The sequence below is a fragment of the Carcharhinus amblyrhynchos genome, chromosome 3 (assembly GCF_965287045.1).
Source record: "Carcharhinus amblyrhynchos chromosome 3, sCarAmb.v2.hapA, whole genome shotgun sequence".
Taxonomy (NCBI): Eukaryota; Metazoa; Chordata; class Chondrichthyes; order Carcharhiniformes; family Carcharhinidae; genus Carcharhinus; species Carcharhinus amblyrhynchos.
In genome coordinates, this window is record NC_137326.1 from 11766469 (window position 1) to 11788921 (window position 22453).

Genomic DNA, 22453 nt, shown 5'->3' on the forward strand with positions numbered 1-22453 from the left:
ACACCCACCTACGTGTCCCATACCAACAGATATACCCTAAAAATCCACACCATTGTTCACTCTGCAAAACATAGCTAAGCTCAGGTTCATCTGTGGCAAACTCCATTTTAAAATTGTACGCTAGTTTACATCTCTAACTTTGTGCTGAATCTCAATAGCCCTAAATCCAGGAATTTATCCCACATGTCGGTATACTTTAAACCTGTCCAGGGGGAGCTGAGTATCAGGAGTAATATAGCTTTACAGATATCTTAAATTGTTATTGATACATTTTGGCTTTCCAGAGAAAACAACCCAAGGCGATTCCAACCTCTCTTTATAACTTAAATAGAATCATAGAATCCTACAGTGCAGAAAGAGGACCTTCGGCCCATCGAGTCTGCACCGAACACAATCCCACCCCCATGTCCCTACATATGAGACCCACTAATCCCTCTAACCTACGCATCCCTGGGAATTAAGAGGCAATTTCTTTGCATGGCCAATCAACCTAACCCGCACATCTTAGGACTGTGGGAGGAAACCGGAGTACCCGGAGGAAACCCATGCAGACACAAGGAGAATGTGCAAACTCCACCCAGACAGTGACCCGAGCCGGGAATCGAACCCAGGACCCTGGAGCAGTGAAGCAGCAGTGCTAACCACTGTGCTACCAATGTTCCATCCAAGGCAGCATCCTGGTGGATCTCCTCTGCACCACCTCCAGTGTGTTCACATCCTTCCTGTAATGTGGCGACCAGAACTGCACACAGTAATCCAGCTGTGGCCCCACCAAATTTCTGCACAACCCCATCGTGACCTCTCTGCTTTTGTAATCTGGACCCCGACTGATGAAGGTGAGTGAGCGTTATGCCTTTTTCACCACCCTATTAACTGCCTGTAAGGAGGGGAATGTGGAAATGATAATGTCCCCATACTCCATTGCTGTGCTTTATCTTCAGGTTTGATGATTCTCAGCCCTTTTTAAAGTTTGTTTATTAGAACATAGAACATAGAACCCTACAGTGCAGACAGAGGCCCTTCGGCCCATCGAGTCTGCACCAAACACAATCCCACCCAGGCCCTACCTACATATTATACCCACTAATCCCTCTAACCTACACATCCCTGGACACTAAGGGGCAATTTCTTTGCATGGCCAATCAACCTAACCCACACATCTTTGGACTGTGGGAGGAAACTGGAGTACCTGGAGGAAACCCACACAGACACGGGGAGAATGTGCAAACTCCACACAGACAGTGACCCGAGCTGAGAATCGAACCCAGGTCCCTGGAGCTGTGAAGCAGCAGTGCTAACCACCAGTGTCACAAGTAGGCTTACATTAACAATGAAGTTACTGTGAAAAATCCCCTAGTCGCCACACTCCGGCGTCTGTTTGGCTTACATTAACACTGCAATGAAGTTACTGTGAAAAATCGCCTAGTCACCACACTCTGGTGCCTGTTTGGCTTACATTAACACTGCAATGAAGTTACTGTGTAAAATCCCCTAGTCGCCACACTCCGGCATCTGTTTGGCTTACATTAACACTGCAATGAAGTTACTGTGAAAAATCCCCTAGTTGACACGCTCTGGCGCCTGTTTGGGTATACTGAGGGAGAATTTAGCACGGCCAATGCATCTACCCAGCATGTCTTTCAGACTGCGGAAGCACCCAGAAGAAACCCACGCAGACATGGGGAGAATGTGCAGACTCCTCACAGACAGTGATCCAAGCCCAGGAATCGAAGCCAGGTTCACTGTGAGACAGTAGTACTAACCACCGTGCCACCAGAATCTTTTGGCTGGAATCTTTTTGACTGATTCACATCTCGCTGATGATTGTAAGCAGACTGGCTTGCTGCAAATAGGCAGCTTTGAGAATAGTTGGCAAAATTTCCCTGGGATTGTTAGTGGGTGGGAGTATCAGCGTGTCTCCCAGACAGAAACTCAAAATGCTTCAGATTTGAATAGAATGATTGTGTCCTCCCTTGGATAGCTGTCATAAAAATTCCCATGGCACACATTTAAACAGCAAGAGAGCTGGCATCCTGGCTGATACCGATCCAACGAGTAACAATAAGGCTTCAATAGCTGACCCCGATTCTGGGGATGAATTTTCATACAAGATTCTGCTACGTGTGTGTCACAGAGTCGTGTACCAGTTACACTAACATTGTGTTTCTGGGCTTTCCACCAGAGTTATGCCTGATAACTGGGAGGATCTCATCGAATCCCTAGAGTGCAGAAGGAGCCATTCGGCCCATCGAGTCTGCACCAACCATCTGAAAGAGGATCCATGAAAATTGATCTCACTGGGAACTGTGTGTGGGAGCGATGAGGTTGGGAGGGGGGAACGATGAGGTTGGGGGGGGTGGTGGTGGAGTTGGGGGGTCACGGCAGGTTCAATTACCGCTTTGCTCACCCCTTAAAAGCCACTGTCTGCCTGATACAAATTTTACGTGGGCCCATCATGGAGCAAGTGGCCACCCACCTGAAACTACAAGCAGGAGTAGGCCTTTTGGCCCTTCGAGCCTGCTCCGCCGTTCAATTTGATCATGGCTGATTGTCAATATCCTGATCTCCCCCATATCCCTTCATCCCTGTAGCTCCAAGAGCTATATCTAATTTCTTCTCAAAATCAGACAACGTTTTGTCCTCAACTACATTCTGTGGAAGTGAATTCCACACATTCACCAGCGTCTGGGTGAAGAAATTTCTTCTCACCTCAGTTCCGAAAGGTTTACCCCTTATCCTCAGACTACGACCTCTAGTTCCGGACTTCCCCACAAATGCGAAAAGGCTCAAGTGTGCAAAATAGCTAGATGGAAGGATACATGGTGATTTTTTTACTGGGCACTTTTTTGTTTCCTTTCTCAAGATATGCACAACATCGGCAAGGCGGGCATCTGTTGTCCACCCCTCAGTCATTTCAGAGGAGCAAAAGCCAAAAGGGAAAATGCTGGAAAATCTCAGCAGGTCTGGCAGCGTCTGCAAGGAGAGAAATGAGCTGACGTTTCGAGTCCAGATGACCTGTTGTCATTTCAGAGAAGAGCTAGGCACAGTGTGTGTGTGTGTCTGGTATACATGAAGCCCCAACCAGGAAGAGTGGCACATTTCCTGCCCTAGAGAGTATTAACAAATCAGACAGGATTGTTACAATGATTGCGCCATTTCTGTAACTAGCTTCCGGATTTATTCATTAAATTCCAACAACTGGCATTTGGTGGGGTTTGAACACATGCCCCCAGAGCTCTCGCCTGCATCTCTGCTCCAGGGACATTACCATGATGCCACTGTCTCCATTTACACGATCAGCGCTCCTTAATAGGACCTCTGTAGACTGCTCAGAAAATATTCCTCATTTCTATTTAAGGCTCGAGGAGAAGTAGGCCTCAATTGGCCTAGGCCACAAGCCTGCCAGAACAGATGGGTAGAGTTTCCATTCCATCATCTTCCTGTCAGTTTCTCTGTTCCTCCCTAAGTGTTTATATTTTAAGCTCAGAGATTTTTCTGTCAGTGAATCTTGCTTTAACTCCCTTTAGCCCAATATCATTGTTATAGCTTCGACACCAACTCATTGTAGCTTCATGTAACGAAGGGTTCATTATCAACATGGTGGCGCAAGGTGTATGCAAACCTGCTGCCGCACAGCGCCAGGGACCCAGGTTCAGTTCCCGGCTTGGATCACTGTCTGTGCAGAGTCTGTACATTCTCCCCGTGTCTGCGTGGGTTTCCTCCGGGTGCTACAGTTTGCTCCCACAACCCAAAGGTGTGCAGATTAGGTTGATTGGCCATGCTAAGTTCCCCCTAGTGTCAGGGAGATTAGCAGGGTAAATATGAGGGGTTATGGGAGTAGGGTCTGGGTGGGATTATGGTTGGTGCAGATTTGATGGGCCAAATGGCCTCTTTTTGCACTATAGGGATTCTATAAAAATATTTATATATGTACAACTGATGGTCTAAATGAACTTGTAATACATGTCTAATTTCTTCTCCCTGGGTCCAACTGATGTTCCTCCCCAACTTGGGAAGCACATCCTTGCTCCTGGTTGGCTCAGCTTCTCATGTAGCCTCTCCATAGGATCCATAGATCCATAGGACCTGTCATCACATGGTTCTCAGGGAATGCCCCCTTAAAGGGGCCACGCTACAAGAGCCATAAAAAAACCAAAAAAAACTTGCATTTACATAGCACCTTTCACAACCTCAGCCATCAAAATACTTTTGCAGTGTAGTCACTGTTTTAATATGGGAAATCCTGGCGGCCAACTTGGGCACAGCAAGCTCCCACAATCAGCAAAGTGATAATTACCAGATAATCGGTAGAGTTTTACGGCCGTTCACACCAACGGGATTCTCCAGTCCCGCTGCAGTGAATGAAGCTTTGGCTGAGCGCCAAATTCTCCGTCCTCGCTGACAATGGCGGTGGGACGTGAACTGCCAGAAATTTCCAGCTAATGGTGTTTTAGTGATGTCGTTTGGGTGATAAATACTAACCAGGACACACCCCTGCTCTCCCTCCAAACCTGCCAAGGGGTCTTCTACGTTCACCAGAGACACTTTAGCTTCTCTCTGAAGGATGGCAGTCCCTCAGCGCTGCACTGAAGCGGCAGCCTAGCTTAGGTGCTCAAGGTGAATGCAATAGTGCATTGTAGGCAAAGTGCTTCAACTGGCAGTCACACCCAGCCGATACGGATCCCACACAGAGAAAGAAACCACACAAGGACCATGTTAAAGATTTCACCTTTCTTCCTTGTTCATCCAATGAATTAACTAAGATAGAAACAGGAAATGTAGAAACTAGCAGCAGGAGCAGGCCATTCAGCCCTTCGAGCCTGCTTCATTTTGATCATGACTGATCGTCAAATTTAATATCCCGCTCCCCCTTCCTTCCCTTTGTCCCTTTAGCCCCAAGAGCTACATCTAACTTATTTGCGAAATCACACACGTTTTGGCCTCAACTACTTTCTGTGCTGGTCAATTCCTCACATCACCAGTCTCTGGGTGAAAAAATTTCTCCTCATCTCAGTTCTAAAAGATTTACCCCTTATCCTCAAACTATGACCCCTAGTTCTGGACTCTTTCTGAATCTACCTTGTCTAACCATGTTTAGAATTTTATAAGTTTCTATGAGATCCCCCCTCACCCTTCTAAATGCCGGTGAATATAGCCCTAACCAACTTAGTCTCTCCTTATCTGACTGACCTGTCATCCCAAGAATCAGCCTGGTAAACCTTCGCTGTACTCCCTCTATAGCAAGGACATCCTTTCTCAGATAAAGACACCAAAACTGCACACGATATTCCAGAAGTGGCCACACCAATGCCCTATACAATTGTAGCAAAACATCCTATCCCAATACTCTTGCAATCAGAACCCTACAGTGCAGAAGGAGGCTCTTTGGCCCATCGAGTCTGCACTGAACACAATCCCACCCAGGCCCTACCCCCATATCCCTACATATTATACCCACTAATCCCTCTAACCTCCGCTATCCTGGACACCAAGGGGCAATCAACCTCACCCGCACATCTTTGGACTGTGGGAGGAAACCGGAGCATAGAACATAGAACATAGAACACTACAGCACAAACAGGCCCTTCGGCCCACGAGTTGCGCCGATCACATCAACACCTACCAACCTACAGACCTATCTATAACCCTCAATCTCATTAAACCCCATATACTCATCCAGAAGTCTTTTAAAAGACCCCAGCGAGTTCGCCTCCACCACCACTGACGGCAGCCGATTCCATTCACTCACCACCCTCTGAGTGAAAAACTTACCCCTAACATCACTTCTGAACTTCCCTCCTTGCACCTTAAATCTGTGTCCTCTCGTAGCAACCATTTCAACCCGGGGAAATAGCCTCTGAGAGTCCACCCTATCTATTCCTCTCAACATTTTGTAAACTTCTATCAGGTCGCCTCTCAACCTCCGTCTCTCCAGGGAAAAGAGTCCCAGCTCCCTCAACCTAACTTCATAAGGCATGCCTCCCAGTCCAGGCAACATCCTTGTAAATCTCCTCTGTACCCTCTCAATAGCTTCTACATCTTTCCTATAGTGAGGCGACCAGAACTGCGCACAATACTCTAAATGAGGCCTGACAAGAGTCTTATAAAGTTGCAGCATTACCTCCCGACTCCTAAACTCAATCCCTCGATTAATGAAGGCCAGTACACCAGCACCTGGAGGAAACCCACGCAGACACGAGGAGAATGTGCAAACTCCACACAGACAGTGACCCGAGCCGGGAATCGAACCCAGGACCCTGGAGCTGTGAAGCAGCAGTGCTAACCACTGTGCTACCGTGCCGCCAACATTTGCCTTCTTTACTGCCTGCTGTACGTGCATACTTACTTTCAACGACTAATGCACAAGGACTCCAAAGTCTTGTTGAGTATCCACCTCTCTCAATTTACACCCATTCAAGTAATAATCTGTCTTCCTATTATTGCTACCAAAGTGAATAACCTCAGATTTACCCACATTATACAGCATCTGCCATGCAAGAACTGAATCAACTTTGCACAAAAAGAAACACACAAGCATTGCGACCTCTTAAATATTTTATACATATTTATGAACTGAACAGTGACCAGATCAACTGATGAATCGACACTTGTATTTGCCCCAGAGACGAAACAAAAGTGGTGGAAAAATCACGCTCTGGATTACCAAACTTTTCACACAGTTTTTCTAATGTACAACAGATGGCACAAGCGTTCTTGTGAAATCTCTGCACCGCCACAATCCAGAGAGGTCAGAAACCATCCTGCCCAAACTTCAGTACAAGCGTGTTTAGCTTCTCACCACCCCTGCCACAGGCACGAGAGAATCTACATCCATTCCGCACCAACCTCCCCCCCAAACACTGTAAAAGAAACCTCAATCATTCTTCTCCTATGATGTATTAATTGCAAGAAAATTGTTGGATCTGTAAAAACAGCATGTGAAAAAAAGAGAGAAAAGCAAGAGAGGGAGAAATGAGGGAGTGAAGTGAGAAAGAAATCAGGGAAAGGTGAGAGATTACAAACGAAACAGAGATAAGCAAGGAGGCAAACAGCCAAAAGAGAGCGGGTGGCCAGCAACACTTAGAAAAGATGGCCGACCAAAGCAAGAGACGCTCATCCAAAACAAAGGATAACAATTGAAAAATAGAGGAAGAGAGAGGGGGAAAAACAAAGCAGAAGAATTATAGAATCATAGATTCCCTACAGTACAGAAGGAGGCCATTTGGCCCATCGAGACTGCACCGACAACAATCCCACCCAGGCCCTATTCCCATAACCCCACATATTTATTCTGCTAATCCCCCTGAAACTGAGGGGCAATTTCATAGAATCATTGAATCGCTACAGTGCAGAAGGAGACCATTCGGCCCATCGAGTCTGCATCAACCCCTATCCCACCCCGGCCTTATTCCTGTAACCCCACATGTTTACCCCACTAATCCCCCTGACACTAAGGAGCGATTTAGAATGGCCAATCAGCCTAACCCTCACATCTTCGGACCGTGGGCACCCGGAGGAAACCCACGCAGACACGGGGAGAATGTGCAAACTGCACACAGACGGCAACCCAAGGCCAGAATCAAAGAATCACTGGGCTAGATGGGATAGACTTCGAACAGATCTAGTAAATGAAAATATTATACTGCACCTTGTAAAAGGTCTTAAAGAAATACAAATAAACTCCGTCAACTGGTTCTCTTTTATCTAACTTCCTTATTACCTCCTCAAAGAACTCTAACAAATTTGTCAACATGACCTCCCCTTGACGAAGCCTTGCTGACTCAGTCCTACTTTATCTAAGCTCTGCAGTCCTACCACATCTAGCCGTGAATGGTGGTGAACAATTAAACAACTGACTGGCGGAGGAGGCTCCATAAGTATCCCCATCCTTAGTGACAGATGACCCCAGCACATCAGTGAAAAAGCTATCATCCTGACTTCAAAATATGTCACTGCTCTTTCACCGTCACTAGATCAAGGTACTGGAGTTCCCTCCCTAACAGCACTGTGGATGTACCTACACCTCAGGGACTGCAGCGATTCAAGAAAGCAGCTCACCATCATCTTCTCAAGAGCAACCAGCGATGGGCAATAGATACTGGCCAAGCCAGTGATGCCCACATCCCATGAATGGATTTTAAAAAAGCAAGAAAATAGGTGGGAATAAGAGAAAGAGAAAGCCAGAAATAGAGCAGGAAAAGGAAGATTGAAAATCAGATAAAGGGATGAAGGCTGGATGCAGAAATTAGTGGAGAGGGAGAATAGAAGAAAGAGGGTAAAGCAAAAGTAGGAAGTGGGAAAAAGACAGAAAAGATAAAGAGAGAATAAGCAAGTAGCAAAGATGGATGGAAGAAACCTACAGGAAAAAAGACGATAAGATATAGGAGTGGAACCAGGCCATTTGGCCCATTAAGTCTGTTCCGCCATTCAATCATAGCTGATAAGTTTCTCAATCCCATTCTCCTGCCTTTTCCCCATAATGTTTCATACAGTGCAGAAGGAGGCCATTCGGCCCATCGAGTCTGCACCGCCCACAATCCCACCCAGACCCTATTCCCATTATCACACACATTTACCCCAGCTACTCCTCCTGACACCAAGGGGCAATTTAGCATGGCCAATCCAACTAATCTGCACATCTTTGGACAGTGGGAGAAAACCAGAACACCCAGAGGAAACCCACGCAGACACAGGGAGAATGTGCAGACTCCACACAGACACGATGTGGAGTTGCTGGCGTTGGACTGGGATAGGCATAGTAAGGAATCTCACAACATCAGGTCAAAGTCCAATAGGTTTATTTGGAATCACAAGCTTACGGAGCACTGCCCCTTCATCAGGTGAGTAGGGGATTGGGTTCACAAACTGGGCATATATAGACACAGACTCAATTACAAGATAATAGTTGGAATGCAAGTCTTTACAGGTCATCAAATCCTTACAGATGCAGACAATGTGAGTGGAGAGAGGGTTAAGCACAGTTAAAGAGATGTGAATTATCTCAAGCCAGGACAGTCAGTAAGATTTAGCAAGCCCAGGCAAGTCGTGGGGATTACAGATAGTGTGACATGAACCCAAGATCGGGTTGAGGCTGTCCTCATGTGTGTGGAACCTGGCTATCTGTTTCTGCTCGGCGATTCTGCGCTGTCGTGTGTCTTGAAGGCTGCCTTGGAGAACGCTTACCCGAAGATCTCTTGTGAAAAAGGTTGTGTTCAAGTCTGTGCATGGAGATGTTGGCATATTGAGGTGCGAATTCTGAGGCTGCAACTGCCTCAGTACTCAGTGCCAACAACTGCCGATGTCCAGATGCAATTCTACAACTCATTCGCAATCCTGGACCACAATGTCATCACCTTCAACAACCAGACACATGGAACAGCCATGGGGACCAAATTCACACCTCAATATATCAATATGTTCACGCACAGATTCAAACAAGACTTCTTCACCGCACAGGACCTTCAACCGACACTATACACTAGATACATTGATGACATTTTCTACCTTTGGACTCATAACGAACAATCACTGAAACAACTACATGATGACATCAACAAGTTCCATCCCACCATCAGACTCACCATGGATACTCTCCAGAATCAGTTGCATTTTTGGACACATGCATCTCCATCAAGGACAGCACTTCACTGTACCGCAAGCCCACGGATAGTTTCACAATGCTCCATTTCTCCAGCTTCCACCCTAAACAAACTAAAGAAGCCATCCCCCATGAACAAGCCCTCTGTATACACAGGATCTGCTCAGATGAGGAGGATCGCAACAGACACCTCCAGATGCTGAAGGACACCCTCATAAGAATATGGTATGGTTCTTGACTCATCAATCAACAGTTCCGACCCGTCACAGTGAAAAACTGCACCGACCTCTTCAGAGGGCAAACACACTACATGGTGGACAGAGTGCCCTTCAGTACTTCGCCAGAGCAGAGAAGCTATGACATCTTCTTCAGAGCCTTTAACTTGTCATTGTTGAAGACGAACATCGTGCCAAGCCCATCCCCACATCCTCACTCCTTGCCTTCAAACAACCACGCAACCTCAAACAGACCATTGTACACAGCAAACTACCTTCAGGAGAACAGTGACCCCAAGACCACACAACCCTGCCATAGCAACTTCTGCAATACATGCCAGATCATTGACACAGATGCCTTCATTTCACATGAGAACACCACCCAGCAGGTACACGGTACATACTCCTGAGCCTCAGACAATGTTGTCAACCTGATACGCTGCAGGAAAGGGTGTCCTGAGGCATGGTACATTGGGGAGACCATGCAGATACTACAGCAACAGATGAATGGACACCGCTCAACAACCACCAGGCAGGAGTGTTCTCTTCCTGTTGGGGAACACTTCAGCGGTCACGGGCATTCAGCCTCTGATCTTCAGATAAGCGTTTTCCAAGGTGGCTTACCCAATAACGCAGAATTACCCAGCAAAAACTGATAACCAAGTTCCGCACACATGAGGACGGCCTCAACCGGGATCTTGGGTTCCTGTCACACTATCTGTAATCCCAACAACTTAGCTGGGTTTACAAAATCTCACTAACTGTCCTGGCTGGAGACAATACACATCTCTTTAACCTGTGCTTAACCCTCTCTCCACTCACACTGTCTGTACCTTTAAGACTTGATTACCTGTAAAGACTCACATTCCAACCATTATCTTGCAGTTGAGTCTGTGCCCATATATGCCCTGTTTGTGAATACAACTCTCCACCCACCTGATGAAGGGGCAGTGCTCCGAAAGCTCATGCTACCAAATAGCCCTGTTGGACTTTAACCTGGTGTTGTGATACTTCTTACTGCATCCACACAGACAGTGACCCAAGCCAGGAATCGAACCCAGTTCCCTGCGGTATGGGGCAGCAGTGCTAACCACTGTGCCACCGTGCCACCCCAATTACTTTGATCCCCTTACCAATCAAGAACCTATCTACCTACACTCAATGACCTGACCTCCACAGCCTCCTCTGGCAATGAATTCCACAGATTCACCACTCCCTGGCTGAAGAAATTACCTGGGTGAAAAGGAGAGAGATATTGTACACTCCACTGACTCTCTCCCCAAGGCTACAAGGGTGTGAGAAACTGTATGTTCTTTTGAAGAGGGCAGTTTGAACTCAGTGATTCAACTAATTTTCTGTTCAAACTTGCACTCAAGAATGACGATTTGTTTGAGTGAGCCTCGCGTGATGGCAAATGGGTGAGCGTCCAACATACCACTCATTATTTAGTTGCTGGCTGCCTTAGTGTATGAAGTAAGCACATTTAGTAAATGTCAGCGGGTGTACAAGAAGTGTGTTGGCAACTTTACTTTTAATAGGGAAGTGAGGAAATCTTTCCTGCCATTTAAAAAAATAAGTTAAATGTTGACGTGATTAAACATGCGTGCAGTAGAGACAGATGTGAAATTATCAACCCTTTATGGGCTCATCTGAACATTCTGGTGCCCCACCCTGTTAAACTCCCTGTGTAGAACTGAGTCATTGCTCTCCATCCTCCTGGGCTAGGGAGGAGAAGGCAGGTATGGTTTAATTCCGGTTGCTCCAAGTGTTTCAACTAATTGTACAACAAAGAAACAGGTCATCTGCCCCAACTGGTCTATGCTACATTCTATGCTCAACTGGAGTTTATTCTCCACATGAACCTTCCCTGTCAATTCCTTTTTGGAATCATCAAATCCCTACAGTGCAGAAAGGAGGCCATTCAGTCCATCAAGTCCGCACTGACAATAATCCTATCCATGCCTGTCCCTGTAACCCCATGCATGCTAGTTCCCCTGACACTAAGGTGCAATTTTACATGGCCTCCAGAGCCACAGCAATGTAGTTAACTCACAAATCTCCTCGTGCAACTAAGGATGGGCAATAAATACTGGCCAGTCAGTGACGCCCATGTCCCACGAGCCAATAACAAAAAAACCCCCACTGTAAAAACAGCAAACTTCACAAATGTTTTATGGTCGCTTTCCAAAACAAGATGATTTCAAAATTGATCGACTAGTGTAAGCAAAAGGTTGTACAGATCTTGAAAGTTTTATACGAATAGGTAGAAAGTAACAGCATTCAGGTCTGTGCATGTTTAAGGGTGTATGTAACTGGATTGAAACCATGGCATGGTACGGTGACACAGCGGTCAGCACTGCTGCCTCACAGTGCCAGCGACTGAATTCGATTCCCGGTTTGGGTCACTATCTATGTGGAGCCTGTACGTTCTCCCCATGTCTGCGTGGGTTTCCTTCAGATGCTCCAGTTTCCTCCCTCAGTCCGGAAGGCGTGCTGGTTAGGTGCATTGGCCATGCTAAATTCTCCCTCAGCGCACCCAAACAGACGCCAAAATGTGGTGGCTAGGGGATTTTCACAGTAGCTTCATTGCTGTGTTAATGTAAGCTTAAATCCAGAATCATAGAATTATGCAGTACAGGAGAGGCCCTTCAGTCCATCAAGTCTGCATCACCATGTGAGAAACATCTGACCTCCCACCTAATCCCATTTAAGAACATAAGAAATAGGAGCAGGAGTAGGCCACCTAGCCCTTCGAGCCTGCCCCGCCATTCAATAAGATCATGGCTGATCTGAAGTGGATCAGTTCCACTTTCCCGCTTTCTCCCCATAACCCTCAATTCCCTTGCCTATCAGAAACCTATCTACCCGTGACTTAAATATATTTAGTGAGGTAGCCTCCACCACTTCAACGGGCAGAGAATTCCAGAGATTCACCATCCTTTGAGTGAAGAAGTTCCTCCTCAACTCTGATCTAAACTGCACCCCCCTTATTTTGAGGCTGTGCCCTCTAGTCCTGCTATCCTTTCTAAGCAGGAAGAATCTCTCTACCTCTACCCTATCCATCCCCTTCATTATCTTATACGTCTCTATAAGATTCCCCCCTCATCTTTCTAAACTCCAACGAGTACAGACCTAGTCTATTTAGTCTCTCTTTATAGTCCAACCCCCTCATCTCCGGTACCAGCCTAGTGAACCTCCTCTGCACTCCCTCCACGGCCAATACATCCTTGCACAAGTGCGGCGACCAAAACTGCACACAGTACTCCAGCTGCGGCCTCACCAGTACCCTGTACAGCTACAGCAAGAGCCAATACCAGCATTTGTCCAATAGCCTTGAATACTATCAGTGATACATGCTCATCCAGGTACATTTTAAAGGATGTGAGGCAACCCACCTCTATTACCCTTCTGGACAGCGCATTCCAGACCGTCACCACCCTCTGGATAAAAAAACCTTTCCTCACATCCCCCCTAAACCTCCTGCCCCTCAACTCGAATCTATGTCCCCCTCGTGACTGACCCTTGTGATCTATTTGGGCAATTGGGGTGGCACGGTGGCTAGCACTGCAGCCTCACAGCTCCAGAGGCCCGGGTTCAATTCCAGCCTTGGGAGTTTGCATGTTCTCCCCATGTCTGCATGGGTTTCCTATGGGTGCTCCAGTTTCCTTCCACAGACCAAAGGTGTGCAGGTTAGGTTGATTGGCCATGCTGAAGTAATCCTTAGTGTCTGGGGGTTAGCAGGATTAGTAAGTGGGGTTATGGGCATAGGGCCTGGGTGGGATTGTGGTCAGTGCAAACTCAATGGGCTAAATGGCCCCCCTCTACACTGTAGTGATTCTATGAATTATTCCCTGTGGGAAAGTTCTCAAGGGAAACGTTTTGAGCCAGATTTTCCCATTCAAGGTGTGGGACCAATCCCGGATTGGGAAAATGGACACTGGTAAGATTGTGGAGAAGTGGCAGCTTCCATTTGTATAGTTACAAGGTGCTACATTGTCAGCGTAACTACAGAGTAATGAAGAGTTACTCAATAGAAAGGCTTCCCACTTGGAAATGGAATGGCCACAAGGAGACTTCTTAACTTAAACCCATATTTATTAAAAATTAAACAGGGAAGAATAGAATGCACAAACCTACCTCCTGTCATTGCTTTTTTCAGGAATAACTTTGCACTGCCTCTTTCCCACTTGAACCACATGGGAGGTTGGCGTTATTGGAGGAGCGTCTGTAGATTGGAAATGCGTACCGCACAACGTCAATGTGGTCTCTCCATTAACAGGAGCACTTTTAGGTTGAAACTGAAATGGAAAGAGAATGGGAGAAGTTCAATAAGCATTAGGCAGATGTCCAGCATCTAACACCATAAAGTCCCTAAAGCACAGGGGGAAGCCATTTGGCTCATTAAGTCTGGACTGACTCTCCGAAAAGCAAGGCTCAGCCCAACGCCCTATCCCCTAACCCCATACATTCACGTAAGAACATAAGAACTAGGAGCAGAAGTCGGCCATCTGGCCCTCGAGCCTGCTCCGCCATTCAATAAGATCATGACTGATCTTTTCGTGGACTCAGCTCCACTTACCCGCCCGCTCACCATAATCCTTAATTCCTTTACTGTTCAAAAATGTATCTATTGTAATTCATTTCGGTAGGAGTAACAGATGTGTTCAGTATAGGGCTAACGGGAGGACTTTGAATAGTGTGGAGGAGCAGAGGGATCTAGGTGTATGTGTACATAGATCCCTGAAGGTTGGGAATCAAGTAGATAAGGTAGTTAAGAAGGCATACGGTGTCTTGGCGTTTATTGGTAGGGGGATTGAATTTAGGAGTCGCAGCGTCATGTTGCAACTGTACACAACTCTGGTGCGGCCGCACTTGGAGTACTGTGTGCAGTTCTGGTCCCCACATTACAGGAAGGACGTTGAGGCTTTGGAGAGGGTGCAGAGGAGGTTTACCAGGATGTTGCCTGGTATGGAGGGGAGGTCATATGAGGAGAGACTGAGGGATTTGGGGTTGTTTTTGCTGGAAAGAAGGAGGCTAAGAGGGGATCTTATTGAAACATATAAGATGATTAGAGGTTTAGATAGGGTGGATAGTGATAGCCTTTTTCCTCGGATGGAGAATGCTAGCACGAGGGGGCATGGCTTTAAATTAAGGGGTGGTAGTTATAGGACGGATGTCAGGGGTAGGTTCTTTACCCAGAGGGTGGTGAGGGATTGGAATGCCCTGCCTGCTGCGGTTGTAAATGTGCCTAGTTTGGGGGCGTTTAAGAGATCTATGGATAGGTTTATGGACGAAAAGGGATTGGTTTAGATTAGTGGGTCAGTGTTTTTTTTTAAAAGAAACTGGTCGGCGCAACATCGTGGGCCGAAGGGCCTGTTCTGCGCTGTAATGTTCTATGTTCTATGTTCTATGTTCTATCCTTGCCTTAAAAACATTCAATGAGGTAGCCTCAACTGCTTCACTGGGCAGGGAATTCCACAGATTCACAACCCTTTCTATGAAGAAGTTCCTCCTCAACTCAGTCCTAAATCTGCTCCCCCTTATTTTGAGGCTATGCCACCCAGTTCTAGTTTAACCTGCCAGTGGAAACAGCCTCCCTGCTTCTATCTTATCTATTCCCTTCATAACCTTATATGTTTCTATAAGATCTTCCCTCATTCTTCTGAATTCCAATGAGTATTGCCCCAGTCTACTCAGTCTCTCCTCATAAGCCGACCCTCTCACCTCCGGAATCAACCTAGTGAATCTCCTCTGCACCCCCTCTAGTGCCAGTATATCCTTTTCTCAAGTAAGGAGACCAAAACTATGCACAGTACTCCAGCGTGGCCTCACCAACACCTTATCCAACTGCAACCATACAGCAGAAGGCAATGGAAAATTAAAGCACGGCTTTGCCAGGAATAATCATGGACCAATCCATTGGAAACCCAGGGTTCTCAACACCCACTTAGGGTTTGGTACCCAGAGGATGAAGAATGGGCTAAGTGTCCGTCTTCTGTGCTTTGAATTCTTTTCTAACACTGTTGACCCAAACTGGTCTGTTGATAATTGGTGGGATAGTTACAGGATTGGAGTTTGACTGGCAGTAACCTGTAAACATATACTGTTGTTTGTGGTAGAGTTAAGCTATCCTATACCCATTTCCCGCTTTTCTTTCTGTAGTTTCCCATTCATAATTCCAGTGCTCTGATTTTGTATTTTGCAGCGAGACGTGCAGTTTCACACCTGCCACGTTTCTCAGTGTTAAACCTAATAAGCTCTGACTGGCCTTTCCCATTAGGTTCAACTCAACAGTGAGAATGGAGACACAGCAAGCCACAATGTGAAATCTCAGCGGATTTGCATTGTATAAAATCTGCGGTACTCTCTAATCACAAAAGGTGCAAAGTTTAATCTTCGGCAGACAAAGCACAAAGTCCATTTGGAAACAAAAGCTGTCTTAACCACTCTCAGGTGAAATGGGTTAGTGTTATTCTTTATGGTTAAGGTGAACAATTGGCTCAAACGGTTTGTCTTACCCAAGTTAGGAAACGGGCCACTTACGCCAAGGGTTTACACCTGAAAATGGCAATGCAGGAGGAGAAGGTAGTCAAGAAGGCATATGGCAAGCTCGCCTTCATCAGCCGGGGCATTGAGTTTAAAAATTGGCAAGTCATGTTGCAGCTTTATAGAACCTTAGTTAGGCCGCACTTGGAATATAGTGTTCAATTCTGATCTTACCAGAAGGATGTAGAGGCTTTGGAGAGAGTACAGAAAAGATTTACCAGGATGTTGCCTGGTATGGAGGGCATTAGTTACAAGGAGAGGTTGGAGAAACTTGGTTTGTTCTTACTGGAACGACAGAGGTTGAGGGGTGACCTGATAGAAGTCTACAAGATTATGAGAGGCATAGGCAGAGTAGATAGAAGCTTTTTTCCCCCCAGAGTGGAAGAGTCAATTACTGGGTGCATAGGTTTAAGGCGCGTGAGGCAAGGTTTAAAGGATATGTATGAGACAAGTTTTTTCTAACACAGGGAGTGGTGGGTGCCTGGAACTCACTGCCGAGGGAGGTAGTGGAACAGATACGATAGTAACTTTTAAGGGGTGTCTGGACAAATACATGAATAGGGTGGGAATAGAGGGAGATGGTCCCTGGAAGTTCAGACAGGCAGCATGGTCGGTTCGGGCTTGGAGGGCCAAAGGGCCTGTTCCTGTGCTGTAATTTTTTTTGGTTCTTTAAATCAAAGTCATCTTAGAAGCATTGAAAATAGGAGCAAGAGAGGGCCATTTGTAAATTTCTCCACATTGGCCGTTCTTCAAGTGTGAGCATTGGCGGGGAGTGTCATCAGGCCATTCAACAATGGGTGGCATCACAGCAAATACAATTCGATCACATCCAGCTTGCAATTTCCAACAGGATTTACAAATGGGAATTTTAGCTGATCTTTCCTTAATCCTGGGGGATCCAGGATAACTTCAGCACCTATATTGCTACTCTGACGGAAAGAGAGAAGAAGAGAGAGGGAAAGGAACAGGGAAGGAATGAGAAAGAGAGACAGAAAGGAAGGAGGAAGAAATAGAAAAAAGAGGAAAAATAAAGAGAAAGAAAGAAAAAGAGAACAGAATTAAAAGGAAAAGAGAGAAAGAAATAAAGAAAATGAAAGAAAGAAAAAGAGGGAAAGAAAGAGAAGGAAGGAAAAAGTAAAAGAACGAGAGAAAGAAAGAAACAAAAGAGAAAGAAAGGGAAAGAATGGGCAAATGAAAGAAAAAGAAAACGGAATAAAGAGAAAGAGAAAGGAAAAGCGAGAGAAAGAGAGAGTGAAAGAAAAACAAATGAAAGAGAAAGAAAGAAAAAGAAAGAAAGAGAGAGAAAGAAGAAGAAATTAAGAGGAAGAAAGACTTGTATTTAGTTAGCATTTTTCACACAGTCCCAAAGTGCTTTGCAACCAGTGGAATGTCCCAGGATTTTGCCACAATTTGTGCATCGGCCCCCCCAAACAGCAATTGAATAACTGAGTGGATGAATTGTTTTAGTACGGGTTGAAGGGTAAATACTGAGCACGGGACACTTTGAGAACTCCCTTGCTCTTCTTCAAATAATGCCGCGGGATCTTCTACGTGTGCCTGAGAGCCAGACAGGATCTTGGTTTAACCCTTGGTCTGCAAGGTGGCGCCTCTGACAATCCAGCAGAATTGTCCCAGATCGAATTGTCACAGCGCAGGAGGAGAACTGTCTCATCAAAACAACTGCCTTGATTGTGTGCCCTCCCCCACCACCAGTCATCCCAAGACACGTCCCAGCCAATGAAACAGTGCCCTGAGCAGAGATTGTGTGCTCTATTCTCTGGAGTGGCACTCGGGTTCACCGCCTCTTAACTGAGAGCTGGAACGATCTAACGATTGATATTGATCAGTACGACCTGCGATATCATCAGATCAACTCGCTGATTCATTGAATCCATACAGTGTAGGAGGCCATTCGGCCCATCGTGTCTGTCATTGCGACAAGGAAAGAAAAAAAGAGAGAACGAAAGGAAAAGAAAAAGGAAGAAATAAAGAGAATGGGAGAGAGAGAAAGAAAGAAGGAAAGAAAGAGAGAACGAAAGAAGAAAAGAAAGAGAAAGAAATAAAGAGAATGAGAGAGAAAGAAAAAGCAAAAGGGAGAGAAAGGAACAAAAAGAACTAAAGAAGAACAAATGAAAGGGAAAGGGAGAAAAAGAAAAAGAAAGAGAAGGTAAAAAACATGAAGCAGAGAAAGGAGAAGAAATTGAGAGAAAAAAAAGAGAAAGAAAGACAACAATCCCATCCAGACCCTATCCCTGTAGTCTCTCATATCTATCCTAGCTAGTCCCATCGACACTAAGGGGCAATTTAGATGGCCAATCAACCTAACCCACACATCTTTTGAGTGTGGGACGAAACCAGAGCACCCAGAGGAAACCCACGCAGACACAGGGAGAACGTGCAGACTCCGCACAGACCCAGGCCAAGAATTGAACCTAGCTCCCTGGTGCTGTGAGACAGCAGTGCTAACCACTGTGCCACCGTGCCGCCCATTCATCGACAAAGCCTATTTTCTTTTTAGGAAACTGAAACGGCTGTACATTTTTAGAAACGTACTTCAACGATAACGGGTGTGCAAGTGTCCGGCAACCACTTTTTCCGGCATTCCTGCTGCCGGGTACAAGATCCCTCGCACCAGCCACACCTCATGAAGGACGGTGCAATCTGACAGGATTTGCAGGTGAGGAAGTGATGACAGCCTGGTCCATCGATTGGCACTTTGGTCAGCTGAAAGCAAACAGGGAAATAATCAACAACAAAAACACAACATGCTGGAAAATCTCAGCAGGTCCAACAGCATCTGTGAAGAGAGAATAGAGCCAATGTTTCGAGTCTGAGGAAATCCACATATTTCTTTGTATGATGGAACAAAACATTCTTCAGTAGCAATCCTCAATTTAGTCTCAAAATCATTTATTTATTGATTAGAGTCACAAGTAGGCTTACATTAACACTGCAATGAAGTTGCTATGAAAATCACCTAGTCGCCACACTCTGGGGCACCTGTTCGAGTACACTGAGGGAGAATTTAGTATGGCCAATGCATCTAACCAGCATGTCTTTTGGACTGTGGGAGGAAACCGGAGCACCCGGAGGAAACCCATGCAGACACGGGGAGAACATGTAGACTCTGCATAGACAAATTGGAAATCGAACCTGGATCCCTGGCAGTGTGAGGCAGCAGTACTAACCACTGTGCCACCATGCCACCCCTAATGCAGAAGACAATACTTTGGTTGTGGTATATAAGGAGTAACCCAGGTAGAGAGGGAGATGATATACGAACGTATTGGTTGCATTACGTCCTTGAAATACATTTCCAGCCCATATTAATCTTCACAATATGAAGAGATGAACTTGAGAACTGACTGATTGGTTTTGTCTTGCAAGAATTACTCAGTTATTGTTGGTTCAGAGATATGTTATCAGCAGAAATCTCTTGTTTAATATTTTAGATCAACAGGTAAGTCACATTCATTTGCCCAAAAGAGGAATAGTGCCTGTGACAACAAAGACACAAATGTGCATTTACATAAATATCTTTTACTATCAAAACTGTCTCAAGGCATTTTACAAAGGTGCGGCCAGACTAAACAAAATGTTGAGATCATGGGAGAGATACCAAATTCTGGGTGAGAAAGGTGGACTTTGAAAGAGTCTTAGTGAGGGTGGAGGGCTGTAGAGAGGGAGAGGATCATCTGGAAGGAACTCCTGAGCATACGGTTTGTAGGCATCCACAGGCATGCCCACCAACAGAGGTGCAATGGGAAGATGAGCATACAAGAGGGCAGAGTTTGGGAACAGCGGGTTTGGTGGGAGGGTTGGCTTGTAGAACTAAGGAGGTTACAGGGATAGGGCAGGGCGCCACACAGGGGTTCAAGAATTTCCGTTCAAAACATCAAGGATGACATCAATGTGAGAGGACGGGTTGGCAGGAGTTAGTGCAGGTGGCAGAACTCTAGATAAGCTGACAGAGTGTAGAGGATGGGAAGTCAATCACTGGAATAGTGCAGTGGAGGAAAGGCAAAAGTATGAGAATTTCAGCAGCGAATGGGATACAATGGGTGACGTAATGGAGGTGAAAAAGAACTGTCCTTGTGACGGAGAAAATGATTCTTTTTCCCTTTGTTCTTATCCCCTATTCCCAATTTCCACTACTGGGGGCCTGGAGTCACATGTAGACCAGCAGATGGAATTTTACAGCAATCAATGGCAGTTTTCATAGTCACCATCTTGGATTCATAGAATCCCTATAGTGCAGAAGGAGTCCATTCAGCCCATCGAGTCTGCACCGACTCTCTCACAGAGTCTCTTTACCAAGTCTTCTCCCCCCACTCTGTTCCTGTAACCCTCACACATCTACCATGGCTAATCCACATCTTTGGATGATAACCGAGCAATTTATCATGGCCAATCTATCTAACCTATACATTTCTGGACACTACGGGGCAATTTAACATGGCCAATCCATCTAAACTTGCACATCTTTGGCCTATGGAAGGAAACCTGAGCACCTGGAGGAAACCCACACAGACACAGGGAGAATGTGCAGACTCCACACAATCAAGTGAGGCTGAAATTGAATCTGGGTCTCTAGCACTGTGAGACAACAGTGCTAACCACAGAGACACCATGCCACTCCTGGTGAGATTTAAACCTATGCTCCCAAAGCATTGGTGTAGGTCTCTGAATTACTAGTCCAGTGACATGACTACGACACCACCATTCCCTACACAAGGTTCCAGCCTTTAGCTCGGTATAAATAGGCTTTTTTTTTGCCTGTTTTTATTGAATTCAAATTTCACCATCTGCTATGGTGGGATTTGAACCTGGATCCCTTGAGCATTATCATGAGTCCCTGGATTACCAATCCAACAACAATACCACTACACCACTGCCCCCTGGGATTAAGAATGGGTGACAAATGTTAGCCTTCCTAGTGACACTGTGAAGCTAGCCAGATTCCATGGGTTGGTAAACATCAACTTAGACTCTATGGAATCTATAGAATCCCTAATGGAGCAGAAAGAGGCCATTTGGCCCATCAAATGCACCAATAATAATCCCATCCAGGCCCTATCCCTGTAACCGCACGCATCTGCCCTGTCAATCTCCCTGACACTAAGGGACATTTTACCTCAGTCAGTTAACCTAAGCCGCACATCTTTGGACTTCAGGAGGAAACCGGAGCACTCAGGGGAAACCCTTCAGTTAATGATGTCTCAGGGAGGGCTTCAACACCACCTGGTAAGAATTTCATTCCAACTTCCATTCCACGCACACTGCATTTGGCAGCAGTAACATTTCACAATATCTTTCAATTGTTTTAGATTTAAGAGATTTTGGAAAAAGTCACTGAAGGGTCACAGGATGCTATTGCACCAGCAAGTTGTATTACAGATTATTAGCTAATGGATTCCTTCTGTTTTCCCCTGCTCTGTTTTCATTGCAGCTAGTCATCTAATGGACATGAGAAGCAATTCTCTACAACAACAGGCAGACAGTAAGCCAAGAAGTTTTGTTTTTATACATGTTCATTCATGGGATATGGGCATCACCAAGGAGGCTACCATTTGTTGCCTATTCTAAATCGCAGGGGGCAGTGGCGTAGTGGTATTGTCATTGGATTAGTAATCCAGGGACCCAGGGTAATGCTCTTGGGGACCCGGGTTCAAATCCCACCATGGCAGATGGAGAAATTTGAAAGCAATAAAAATCTGGTATTAACAGTCTAATGATGACCAAAAATTGTTATAAAACCTCATCTGGTTCACTAATGTCCTTTAGAGTGAGAATCCCATCCTACCTGTGACTCCAGACCCACAGCAATGTGGTTCAACTCTAAAGTAGAACACCGAGAGCACAGGCAGAGGCCATTTGACCCATCGTGTCTGCGCTGTCCCTCCAATGGGGCATCTCACCCAGGTCCAGCCTCTGCCTTATCCCCATAACCCCACGCATTTACCCCTCTAATCGTTTAATTTGCACATCTTCAGAGAATAAGGGTCAATTTAGCATGGCCAATCCACCTAACCCACACATCTTCCGGACTTTGGGAGGAAACTCTCGCAGACACGGGGAGAACGTAACTCCGCAC

The 22453-nt window shown here is 45.9% G+C and overlaps 1 protein-coding gene across 1 annotated transcript in view; it reads right to left on the reverse strand.

Moving 5' to 3' along the window:
• Positions 1-22453, reverse strand: part of mst1rb (macrophage stimulating 1 receptor b) — a 142120-nt gene that overhangs the window by 47992 nt on the left and 71675 nt on the right. Inside the window, exons 5-6 of the mRNA XM_080181391.1 lie at positions 18913-19083; positions 13951-14111 (exon numbers count right to left, since the gene is read on the reverse strand). Coding sequence (XP_080037517.1) covers positions 13951-14111; positions 18913-19083 — 332 coding nt within the window. The remainder of the gene's footprint in view (positions 1-13950; positions 14112-18912; positions 19084-22453) is intronic.